Source organism: Piliocolobus tephrosceles, chromosome 5 (assembly GCF_002776525.5).
Source record: "Piliocolobus tephrosceles isolate RC106 chromosome 5, ASM277652v3, whole genome shotgun sequence".
In the NCBI taxonomy this organism is placed as follows: Eukaryota; Metazoa; Chordata; class Mammalia; order Primates; family Cercopithecidae; genus Piliocolobus; species Piliocolobus tephrosceles.
The window spans coordinates 82,538,408-82,551,164 of NC_045438.1; the positions used below are offsets into that span (position 1 = coordinate 82,538,408).

The window sequence follows — 12,757 nt, forward strand, 5'->3', positions numbered from 1 at the left end:
ACTTACATATAGAATATTAACAGTTAATCAAAGGGTGTAGCATTGCCACTACAGGTATGGTTTTTCAGTAATTACTTTATCTTCTTTCTGCAGATGCTTTTGGGGATGTATCGTTGCACAGATGTTCCTGGAGAGTTTGTGTGGCAGCCTGGCACCCTGACACAGGCAGCCACAATGGGCCACTGGATCCTTCTGGAGGATATTGACTATGCCCCTTTAGACGTGGTATGTCGTCTCAGGAAATTCATTGTCCCTTAATGTATTTTCCTGTCTTGGAAAAGCATTTTGTTAATAGTGATTCTGGTTGATGATTTAAACAGAAATGTATTTGATTAGACATACTATGTTGCAGGTGCTTCATGGTTACTTACCTGATCTGATTTGTGGTCCTGAATTACTTGACTGGTTTCTTTTTTGATAGAAAATCTATAAAATTTTGGTTGTGCTGTTTCCTATAGTAGTTGAATATGTGACCAGTTTCACAGTAGTATTTTCCTCCTCTAATTGAATATGAGATCAATTTTTTCCAAGAATAGTTCTGGTTTGGAACATCTCAGCCATGTTACAGGTACTTTGAGAACTTTCAGATCCTGCTTCTTAGCTGTGGTAGCTGCAGAGCAGTGGGCTGAGGACAAGTGAAGGAGGAGATGATGTAATAAGACTGTGCTTGCCTTTGTTTCATTAAGAAAAATATGCTGGATGTATTTTTTGGTTTGTAAAAAGACCACTTCTATATGTATGAAATTAGCCATTGAGACAATCCATGAGGCCTCTCATTCTGAAAAGTGACAAAAAATGTATTGCAGGATGAAATATTCTTCCTTTGGACACATTTTTCCTGAGATTGGTTTTACGTTTCTTTTTTTTTTTTTTTTTTGAGACGGAGTCTCGCTCTGTCGCCCAGGCTGAAGTGCAGTGGCGTGATCTCCACTCACTGCAAGCTCCGCCTCCCGGGTTCACGCCATTCTTCTGCCTCAGCCTCCCATGTAGCTGGGACTACAGGCGCCTGCCACTGCGCCCGGCTAATTTTTGTATTTTTAGTAGAGACGGGGTTTCACCGTGTTAGCCAGGATGGTCTCGATCTCCTGACCTCATGATCCACCCGTCTCGGCCTCCCAAAGTGCTGGGATTACAGGTGTGAGCCACTGCGCCCGGCAGTTTTCATTTTCTTTTTTCTTTTTCTTTTTAATGTGAGACAGAGTCTTGCTCTGTCGGCCAGGCTGGAGTACAGTAGCATGATCTCGGCTCACTGCAACCTCCGTCTTCCGGGCTCAAACAATTCTGCCTTAGCCTCCCAAGTAGCTGGGATTACATGCATGTTCCTCCATGGCCAGCTAATTTTTGTATTTTTAGTAGAGACGGGGTTTCACCATGTTGGCCAGGCTGGTCATGAACTCCTGACTTCAGGTAATTGGCCCGCCTCGGCCTCCCAAACTGCTGGGATTACAGGTGTGAGCCACCGCGTCTGGCCGGTTTTAATTTTCTTTTAAGGTGAACCCGCTCAGATTAACTGTGTATAGACTTTTCTGTCTTGGATATGAGAGAACGAGAGAGAGAGAGAGAGAGTGAGAGAGTGTGTGTGTGTTTAGGGAGAGATGAAGGGGAAGGAATAGCTGAAAATAAGTGTGTATGTTATATCAGTGTTTTAGAGTATAATGAAGCAAAGATGTTCTGGGGATATTGGCCCAGATAGGGCCTCACAGTTTGATCACTGTGTTCTGGTGTCTTAATGTTCACTTCTACAGGGCTGGAAACTCAGTTTTAAGAAGCCCAGAGCCAAGGCTAACTCCTACCAATGAGACTTAAACATAAAACTGAGATGTAAACTACAGGGCAGTTGAAAAATATTTGTTGAGTTTTTTTCCTTTTTAGTGCCCTTCGTCTTGGGCAGTTTTTTTCAGATACCAGGTTATCTGGGAAGTCACTGGTTTACTTATTTTTATTTTTATTATTATTTTTAATTATTATTATTCTTTTTGGACAGAGTCTTGCTCTTCTCGCCCAGCCTGGAGTGCAGTGGTGCAATCTTGGCTCACTGCAACCTCTGCCTCTTGGTTTCAAGCAATCCTCCCGCCTCAACCTCCCCAGTAGCTGTAACTACAATGTGCGCCACCATGCCCGGTATTTCTTTTAGTAGAGATGAGGTTTCACCTTGTTGGCCCGGCTGGTCTCAAAATTCCTGACCCCAAGTGATCTGCCTGCCTTGGCCTCTTAAAGTGCTAGGATTACAGGCATGAGCCACCATGCTTGGCCAATTTTTAGTTTTGTCTTTTGAGACAGAGTCTCCCTCTGTCACCCAGGTTGGAATGCAGTGGTGCGACCTTGGCTTATTGTAACCTCCGTGTCCTGGGTTCAAGTGATTCTCGTGCCCCAGCCTCCCAAGTAGCTGGGATTACAGGCACACACCATCACACCTGGCTTTTGTATTTTTTTTGTAGCGATGGGATTTCACCATGTTGGCCAGGCTGGTTTCCATCTCCTCACCTCAAGTGATCTGCTGCCTCTGCCTCTCAGAGTGCTGGGATTACAGGCATGAGCCACTGTGTCAGGCTGTCAATAGGTTTATGGATGTCTGTGCACATTGTGCAGATTTTTCAGATGCTCTTACTGTTTTGTTTTTTCCAGAACTTCTCAGCTCATAGATGACCCGTTATTATTTTAAAGTAGCTTTTACAGACCTCATTCAGGATAATTTTCTTTAGATGCAAGTTTTGGAGTATGTTGGAATTGCTTTTATATTATTTTGGGCTTCTCTTTCAGCTCCTAGCCATGTATAAAATAATGATGCTTAAAAAATTATGTCTGATATTTTAGAACCCTCTTCTTTGCCTCTCTGCTCTTCTCACTTTTTTTTCTTTTCTTTTGAAACTTCTATAAACTCACAACTCCTGGATCCATATGTCTAGTCTACACTTTGTTTTTTGTTGTTGTTGTTATTTAGTTTTTATTTCATAACTATAAACTTAACTCTGCTATCCAATGAGATGTAGAGGGGAATAAGAAAATATGGAACCCAGAGAACTGCAGTGAGAGCACAAAGATTATAGCCTACTGCAAGCAAATGGAGTGGAGGGTGCTCTTGTAGGCTATAGAAGGAATGGTTAAGAGAAGACACAATTTTTTTTTTGAGATGGAATCTTGTTGGAGTGCAGTGGCGCAATCTCAGCTCACCACAGCCTCTGCCTCCCGGGCTCAGGCTTCAGCCTGCCAAGTAGCTGGGACTACAGGTGTGTGCTGCCACACCCAGCTAATTTTTGTATTTTTAGTAGAGATGGGGTTTCACCATGTTGGCCAGGCTGGTCTTGAATGCCTTACCCCAGGTGATCTGCCCACCTCACCCTCCCAAAGTGCTGGCATTACAGGCGTGAGCCACCACACCTGGCCCCACAGGTTAAATTTATTAGAGTTGTCCCAGTCAGCAGTGGTGATCTTCTTGTTGGTCTTGCTATTCCTGGACCCAGAACGCTCCATGGCCTCCACAATATTCATACCTTCTTTCACCTTGCTAAAGACCACATGCTTACCATCCAACCACACAGTCTTGACTCTACCGATGAAAAACTAGGAACCATTTGTATAGGTTCCAGCATTTGCCATGGACGAGATGCCAGGGTCTTTATGCTTCAGGATGAAGTTCTTATAATGAAATTTTTCCCTGTAGATGGACTTGCTGCAGGTGCCATTATGGGGTGTGACATCACCACCCTGACACTTAAACCCTGGAATAATTCTGTGAAAGCAGGAACCCTTATAACCAAATCCTTTCTCTCCATTGCTTAGCATGAAAGTTGTTGCTGTCTTTCAAAACTTGTCTGCAAACAGCTCAAAGGAAATGTGGCCCAAGGGCTCATCCTCATGGTGATGTTGAAGAACATAGTGGGGTTGACTGTGTCTAGTGGCAGGGGGCTCCAGGAGTGGCAGTGTCTGCAAAGTGGGCTAGTCCACATTCTTAAAAAAATCTCTACTTGCATGTCCATTGCCAGCACAAGTTCAAGATGTCCAAATTGGACTTGTTTTCTTTTTTTTTTAAATCGCCTTTTCTTAAGCACAAACAAAGAAAACCAGGAACAAAACCTATTATGGCAAAAAAAAAAAAATTGTTAGGGTCAAAAACCACTTTGCTGGCTGGGCACGGTGGCTCACGCCTGTAATCCCAGCACTTTGGAAGGCTGAGGTGGGCAGATCACTTGAGGTCAGGAGTTTGAGACCAGCCTGGTCAACATGGTGAAACCTTGTCTCTACCAAAAAAAGAAAAAAATACAAATATTCGCCGGGCATGGTGGCACATGCTTGTAATCCCAGCTACTTGGGAGGCTGAGGTGGGAGGATTGCTTGAACCCGAGAATCAGAGGTTGCAGTGAGCTGAGGTCACACCACTGCACTTCAGCCTGGGCCACAGAATGAGACTCCATCTCAAGACAAACAAAAACCCCACCACTTTGTAGTGGGCAAAAGAAAACGAAGGGAAAACCTTTTCTAACACAAGTTACCACTCTAAACCCTAGACACCTCTTCGTCCTCTCTCGTTCAGTTGGTCTCCGTATTGTTTATTGCCTTTTCCTTACCTCTTTATTCGTTCTTGTCCCATTGTCTTAGCACTGGCTTATTTTAACTACCTATCTGTCTTGCCTTTGTTATCTGAATAGTGTCCTTTTTGACCGTTTTTCCTCCAGGCTAGCTCCTTTCCAAATTGCTACACAGTTGATTTTCTAAAATAAAAAATGGAATTATTTCTTTTCTTTTCAGCCTAAAAGCCTCTCGATAACACTTATGCAAAAGTTCAAAGCCCTTAGCACAGGAAGCCTTTTATTACTTATCTCTAAGACTTACATCTTTCTGCTGCTTCTTATGCACATTCTACCCTAAACAAAACAATTCTTGTGCCATGGCTTTTAGGCTTCTCAATTTTTTAAAAATGCACGTGCATACTTCTGCCAGAAGTGTATGTACCAGTTCTCTTTCACCAAACCTGGTTAATTTCTGCTCATTCTTCTTTAAAGATTCAGCAAATGTTACTACCTCTGAGAAGACTTCACTGCCCTGCTTCTAAATCATTCTGTTCTGATTCAGAACGCCCTCTATCTTTATATATGACTTTGTGTACTCCTGGGGTACACCGATTGTGCTGTGTGGGAATTTGCATGCCTTCCCTCTCCCATCAGCCTCTAGGCTGTAAAGCCTTGGTCCTGTCTGTATTCTTGTGTCTTCTTGTGTCTTGCTTGGCTGTGATCCACAGGAGGTACTCGTGAATGTCGAGTGTATAAATTGTGCTGGAGTGTAGGAGAGTCAGACATTCCCGCTTGCATGTTGACTCCAGTTTGGACTAGGAGAGCTGAAGTTTCCTCTAAGGGTCTGTCTGTCATTTTGAGAGAGGGTTGTTTTGTTTGGATTTTGTCTTAATAGCTTTACTTTATCAGTGCGGTTATCTGATTTAGGTTTCTGTGCTGATCCCTCTCTTGGAGAATGGAGATCTCTTGATTCCTGGCCGAGGTGACTGTCTGAAAGTGGCACCTGGATTTCAGTTTTTTGCAACCAGGAGGTATGTACTAGTAACCTTTCTGTTTTCACTCTGGAGCCACTATTCATAAGTCTGCATGCTGAGCCAGAAGTCCTGTAATAGAGTTCTCTGGGTCTACTTTGAGCAAGGTTAGTTGGAAGTAGTAACAGGTCTAACCTTCTCATTCCTGATTATTTTTAATGAAGATAATTTGTAAACTAAGAGGTTCCCCCCCAACTTAAAAATAAGTAACCATTTTAAAACACTTCACCTTATTTCATGTTTTAAAAAATAATCAGAGGTGAGGTTATTGTCAGATAGCCCAGGTTTTGAGTCATGACACTGGTACTTAGTACCTACGTATACCTTGTCTGGTTGTGATGGGGTTAATAATACCTTCTTCAAATGGTGGCTGTAAAGAATAAGTGAAATGACTCCTACTAAAGACCTGTCACAATAAATGCCTAGTTAATGGCTGGCCACGATGGTGATAATGATAGGTAGATTTCAGGCAATTGAAAAATTAATTGGCTATAAGCATGAACAAAGGCAAGAAAACTGAACATGCTTAGTATATATTCCTGCCTACATTTTAAAATTACCTTAAGGCAGTAGTTTATTTCTTACTGCTAGTCTGTACCTGCACAGCTTCTTCAATGTCTTTAAATGCCCATGAGTGAAACTAACATCATTCTATAGTTAATTGATTATATTAGTGTTTACCTCAGTTAAACATTTACTTCTATATGGAGTGTGGAGCTAACCCGATATTACTCAAGGAATACCTTCCTAGACCCAATTACTCTTTTTTTTTTTCTTGAAATGGGGTCTCACTGTGTTGCCCAAGCTGTTCTTGAACTTCTGTGCTCAAGCAGTCTTCCCAGCACAGCCTCCCAAGTAGCTGAAACTACAGGCACATGCCTGTGTGCCCAGCTGACCCTGTTACTTTTTTTTTTTTTTTTTTTTGAGATGGAGTCTTGTTTTGTTGCCCAGGCTGGAGTGCAGTGGTGTGATCTTGGCTCACTGCAACCTCTGCCTCTTGGATTCAAGCAATTCTCCTACCTCAGCCTCCCAAGTAGTTGGGATTGCAGGCACCTGCCACCACACCTGGCTAATTTTTGTATTTTTAGTAGAGACAGGGTTTCACCATGTTGACCATGCTGGTCTCGATATCTCCTGACTTCATGATCTGCTGCCTTGGCCTCCCAGAGTGCTGGGATTACAGGCGTGAGCCACCGTGCCCGGCCCAATCCTGTTACTTTTGTTTTATACATGTATTTCATTTTTAGAGACAGTGTTTTGCTTTGTACCCAGGCTGGAATGCAGTGGCTTAATCAAATCTTACTGTAACCACAAACTCTTGGGCTCAAGTGATCCTCCTGCCTCAGCCTCTTGAGTAGCTAGGACTACAGGTGTGCACCACCATGCCTGGCTAAAAACTTTTTTTTTTTTTTTTAGAGATGGGATCTTGCTGCATTGCCCAGGCTGGTGTTGAACTCCTGGACTCAAGCAGTCCTTCCACTGTGGCCTCCTAAGTGTTGTTATGACAGGCATAAGCCACTGTATCTGGCACTGTTAGTTTTGAGAGACCTTGATTTTTAATTTTATTTAATTAATTTTTTTTGAGACCGAGTCTCACTCTGTCGCCCAGGCTGTAGTGTAGTGGCATGATTTGGCTAACTGCAACCTCTACCTCCTGGGTTCAAGCGATTCTTGTGCCTCAGTCTCCCAGGTAGCTGGGACTACAGGCGCACACCACGATGCCTCATTGTTGTGTTTCTAGTAGAGACGGGGTTTTTGCCATGTCGCCCAGGCTGGTCTCAAACTTCTGGCCTCAAGCAATCCATCTGCCTCAGCCTCTGAAAGTGCTGGGATTAGAGGTGTGAGCCACCACGCCCATCTTATTTTATGTTTTGTTTTGTTTTTGTTTTTTTTTTAGAGACGAGGCCTTAATTTGTTGCCCAGGCTGGTCTCGAACTCCTGGGCTCAAGTGATCTTCCTGCTTTGACCTCCCAAAGTTCTGGAACTGCTGACATGAGCCACTGAGCTTGGCTGACCTTAATTTTATTTATAGAGACAGTGAAGTTCTTCCCTGGTAGATTCAAACACTTCCGAGAAAGACCTGGGACATCGTGGAAAGATGTTAGACAAACTTTTGATCTGATAAACTTGAATTCAATTTTCAGTTCTGCCATTTTCAGTTACAGTTGAGTGTATAAGGGCCATTCTTTCTTCTCTTCCATTTATGTCAGAAGAAAGAAATGGCATCTTCCTCTCAGGAGAGTTATGAGAACTAAGTGGCTTATGCATAAGCATGTACCTTCCCCAGAGTGTATGTGTCATGTATATTCCTTCTCTCCTTTTTTCTCTTCTGGAAATTTTTAATGGTTTTAAGTACTGTAGCTTCTTGTAACAAGCAGTGAACTTAATGCTATGAGCCTTAGATTATGCTTTCTCTTTCCTGAAGGTATTTATGTCTTAAGGAAGAGGAACCTGTCATTGAAATAAAAACATTTACTTTGTAGAATTATTTGCAGTGATTTGAAAATATTTGATTAAAGCACTATCACTGCTTCTTAGGAGAAGAGCCAAACATGGGTTAACTATCAGCCTTTCATTTGTCATCTGCCCTGTAAGCCCAACAGTGTAGCATCTGGAAACAGAAGGGATTATGAATATTTTTCCTATGTGAGACAGTGTACAGCAAGTAATATCCAAAGGTGCAATTCAGGATTAAAATTTGGAATTTTGTGTGACTGTGTTTTTTATTTTGAAACATAGACTCTTGAGCTGTGGAGGAAGTTGGTATCGCCCGCTAAACAGTCATGCTACTTTGCTAGACAAATATTGGACCAAAATTCACCTGGATAACCTGGATAAGCGAGAACTGAATGAGGTATGTGAGTCTTAGAAAGTATCAATGCTGGCCGGGCACGGTGGCTCCCGCCTGTAATCCCAGCACTTTGGGAGGCCGAGGTGGGCAGATCACAAGGTCAGGAGATAGAGATCATCCTGGCTAACACGGTGAAACCCCATCTGTACTAAAAATACAAAAAATTAGCCGGGTGTGGTGGCGGGCGCCTGTAGTCCCAGCTACTGGGGAGGCTGAGGCAGGAGAATGGCGTGAACCCGGGAGTCAGGGCTTGCAGTGAGCCGAGATAGCGCCACTGCATGCCAGCCTGGGCTACAGAGTGAGACTCCGTCTCAAAAAAAAGAAAAATCAATGCTTTTCTTTTTTACATGAAAAGTTCCAAACTTGCATGAAACAGGAAATAGTATAATAAACCACCTTAGAAGATGTCAGTGGTTTTCTTTTTTACATGAAAAGTTCCAAACTTGCATGAAATAGGAAACAGTGTAATAAACCACCAGAACACTCATCAACCTAAATTTTACAGTCTGTGTGCTAGTATTTTACTGTATTTGCTTCATCTATTATTTTTTCTGTACTAATATATTTGAAAGCAAACTCCCAGCATACATCTCTAAAAATTTAACGGCATTTTTATATATAACCACAATAACATTATACACAATAAAATGAACAGTAATTCCTCAGTATCATTGCATTCTTTTTTTTTTTGAGACGGAGTCTCGCTCTGTCGTCCGGGCTGGAGTGCAGTGTCCGGATCTCGGCTCACTGCAAGCTCCGCCTCCCGAGTTTATGCCATTCTCCTGCCTCAGCCTCCCAAGTAGCTGGGACTACAGGCGCCAGCCACCTCACCTGGCTAGCTTTTTGTTTTTTTTTAGTAGAGATGGGGTTTCACCCTGTTAGCCAGGATGGTCTCGAACTCCTGACCTCGTGATCCGCCCGTCTCGGCCTCCCAAAGTGCTGGGATTACAGGCTTGAGCCACCGCGCCCGGCCTGCATTCTTAAATTATATTCAGATTTTCCTAGTTGTCTCCACAGGGTCATTTTACTAAGTTGATTTAAGGTCATATCTTTCACACTTAATGGACATTTTGATCTAGGAATTAATGAGAATTGAGGTAAATCACTTTATAGGTTTTCTACATTGATTCCGTTTCTAGTATTGTAGTTATCCTAGATCAGTAAGAAGTATACTACACTTGACTGTGCTCACGCCCCACTTCCCTTGTATGTCTCACTTGGAAGATTTCCCTTTCCCAGTGCTTTATCTAGGAGAGTGGCAGACAAAGCATTGTCAGTGGTCATGCAGACATGGAAGAGATGCTTTTCCCTTTCTTGATGTAGGTATATAGGTAACTATGTGTTACCAAACAAACTTCTTTTTTTTGAGACTGAGTTTCGCTCTTGTTGCCGAGGCTGGAGTGCAATGGCATGACTTTGGCTCACTGCAACCTCTGCCTCCTGGGTTCAGGCAATTCTCATGCCTCAGCCTCCCAAGTAGCTGGGATTACAGGTGCCCACCACACCCTTGGCTATTTTCTTTTGTATTTTTAGTAGAGACGGGGTTTCATCATGTTGGCCAGGCTGGTCTCAAACACCTGACCTCAGGTGACCTGCCTGCCTCAGCCTCCTAAAGTGTTGGCATTATAGGTGTGAGCCACTGTGCCTGGCCACAAACTTAAAATATTTTCCTACATTTTCTTTTTTTTTTTTTTTTGTTTTGAGACAGAGTCTTTCTCTGTCTCCCAGAACAGTGCTCTGTGGCATGATCTTGGCTTGCTGCAACCTCCACCTCCCAGATTCAAGTGATTCTCCTGCCTCAGCCTCCCAAGTAGCTGCGGCTACAGGTGTGTGCCGCTACTGGGGGAACCGCCCCCAATATTTCAACATAGGTTCTTTCTATTTTCCATAAGGGTCGGCCAACTCAGCAATAAAGAGAAAGAGTACAAAGAGAGGAATTTTACAGCTGGGCCGCCAGGGGTGGCATCATTTATCTGTAGGACCATGATGGCCACCTGAGCCTTAAACCAGCAAGTTTTTTATTAAGGGTTTCAAAAGGGTAGGGGGTGTAAGAATAGGGAGTAGGTACAAAGATCACATGCATCAAAGGGCAAAAAGGAGAACTACTAATAAGGGTCCAACAAAGATCACAAAGCAAAAGGCAAAAGCAGAACTACTGATAAGGGTCTGTGTTCAGCAGTGCACGTGTTGTCTTGATAAACATCTTAACAGAAAACAGGGTTCAAGAGCAGAGAACCAGTCTGACCACAAATTTACCAGGGAGGAGTTTTTTCCCCACCCTAGTAAGCCTGAGGATACTGCAGGAGACCAGGGTATGTCTCAAACCTCATCTCAACTGCATAGGACAGACACTCCCAGAGCTGTTTATAGACCTCCCCCAAGGAATGCATTCCTTTCCCAGGGTATTAGTATTAATATTCCTTGCTAGGAAAAGAATTTAGTGATATCTTCCCTACTTGCACGTCCTTTTATAGGCTCTCTGCAAGGAGAAACATATGGTTGTCTGTCCTTGTTCCCTAGAAATCACTGTTATTCTGTTCTTTTTCAAGGTTCCCTGATTTTGTATTGTTCAAAAACACGTTTGTTTTTTTTTTTTTTTTTTTTTTTTTGAGACAGAGTGTCGCTCTGTGGCCCAGGCTGGAGTGCAGTGGCCAGATCTCAGCTCACTGCAACCTCCGCCTCCTGGGTTCACGCCATTCTCCTGCCTCAGCCTCCCAAGTAGCTGGGACTACAGGCGCCCGCCATCTCGCCCGGCTAGTTTTTTGTATTTTTTAGTAGAGACGGGGTTTCACTGTGTTAGCCAGGATGGTCTTGAGCTCCTGACCTTGTGATCCACCCGTTTCGGCCTCCCAAAGTGCTGGGATTACAGGCTTGAGCCACCGCGCCCGGCCTCAAAAACACGTTTTACAATCAATTTGTACAGTTAACACAGTTATCACAGTGGTCCTGAGGTGATGTACATCCTCAGCTTACGAAGATAAGAGGATTAACAGATTAAAGATAGGCATAAGAAAATATAAAAGTGTTATTTGGGAACTGATAAATGTCCATGAAATCTTCACAATTTATATTCCTCTGCTGTGGCTCCAGCCAGTCCCCCCGTTCAGGGTCCCTGACTTCCCGCAACATGCTGTCACGCCTAGCTAATTTTTGTATTTTTAGTAGAGACGTGGTTTCACCATGTTGGCCGGGATGGTCTCGGTCTCTTGACCTCCTGATCCACTGACCTCGGCCTCCTAAAGTGCTGGGATTACAGGCATGAGCCCCCACACCCAGCTTAACTGATTTTATATCTTACTGTTTTTTTGAGAGAAGGTCTTACTCTGTCACCCAGGCTAGAGTGCAGTGGTGCACTGCAGTGGTGCTCAGCTCACTGCAGCCTCAACCTCTCAGGCTTAGGTGATCTTCCCACCTCAGCCTGCCAAGTAGATGGGACTGACTACAAGTGTGTGCCACCCCACCCAGCAAATTTTTTGTAGAGACGGGTTTTCACCATGTTGCCCAGGCTTATCTCAACTCTTGGACTCAGGCAATCTACCCACATCAGCCTCCCAAAGTGCTGGGATTACAGGTGTGATACACTGTACCCTGCTCCTTTTACATGCTTTTCTTTTTTTTTTTTTTTTTTTGAGGCAGAGTCTTGCTCTGTCACCCGGGCTGGAGTACAGTGGCCGGATCTCAGCTCACTGCAAGCTCCGCCTCTCGGGTTTACGCCATTCTCCTGCCTCAGCCTCCAGAGTAGCTGGGACTACAGGCGCCCGCCACCTCGCCCGGCTAGGTTTTTGTATTTTTAGTAGAGACGGGGTTTCACCGTGTTAGCCAGGATGGTCTCAATCTCCTGACCTTGTGATCCGCCCGTCTCGGCCTCCCAAAGTGCTGGGATTACAGGCTTGAGCCACCGCGCCCGGCCCTACATGCTTTTCATTGAGAAATTACATAATGAACCTTACCAGAGCTGTGTTTGAAATTAAATAGTAATTTAAGAATTCTTTAGTGAATAAATTCCTTGGAGTTGGTTGCATATATTTTGGTTACTTGGAGAACCTTTTAACATGACTTCTACCCCCGAAACTGTGTTATAGATGGTGAGATTGCCAGATAATTGAGTTCTGGGTAGGAAGAAAATCATGATGTTTGAGTGAGGTAGATGGGTGGGAGCGGGAGTGGGTAAGGGGAAGTTCTTATTTTTGGTAAAGTTGACACATTTCATTCATTCATTCAAGAAAATCATGATATTTGAGTGAGGTAGATGGGTGGGAGTGGGAGTGGGTAAGGGGAGGTTCTTATTTTTGGTAAAGTTGACACATTTCATTCATTCATTCATTCATTCGTTCGTTCGTTCGTTCATTCACTTGAGATGGAATCTT

The 12,757-nt window shown here is 43.6% G+C and overlaps 1 protein-coding gene across 1 annotated transcript in view; it reads left to right on the forward strand.

The window, feature by feature from the left end:
• MDN1 (midasin AAA ATPase 1) overlaps positions 1-12,757 on the forward strand; it is a 188,262-nt gene that overhangs the window by 30,486 nt on the left and 145,019 nt on the right. The window contains exons 7-9 of the mRNA XM_023205283.2: positions 94-225; positions 5,436-5,539; positions 8,279-8,393. Coding sequence (XP_023061051.2) covers positions 94-225; positions 5,436-5,539; positions 8,279-8,393 — 351 coding nt within the window. The remainder of the gene's footprint in view (positions 1-93; positions 226-5,435; positions 5,540-8,278; positions 8,394-12,757) is intronic.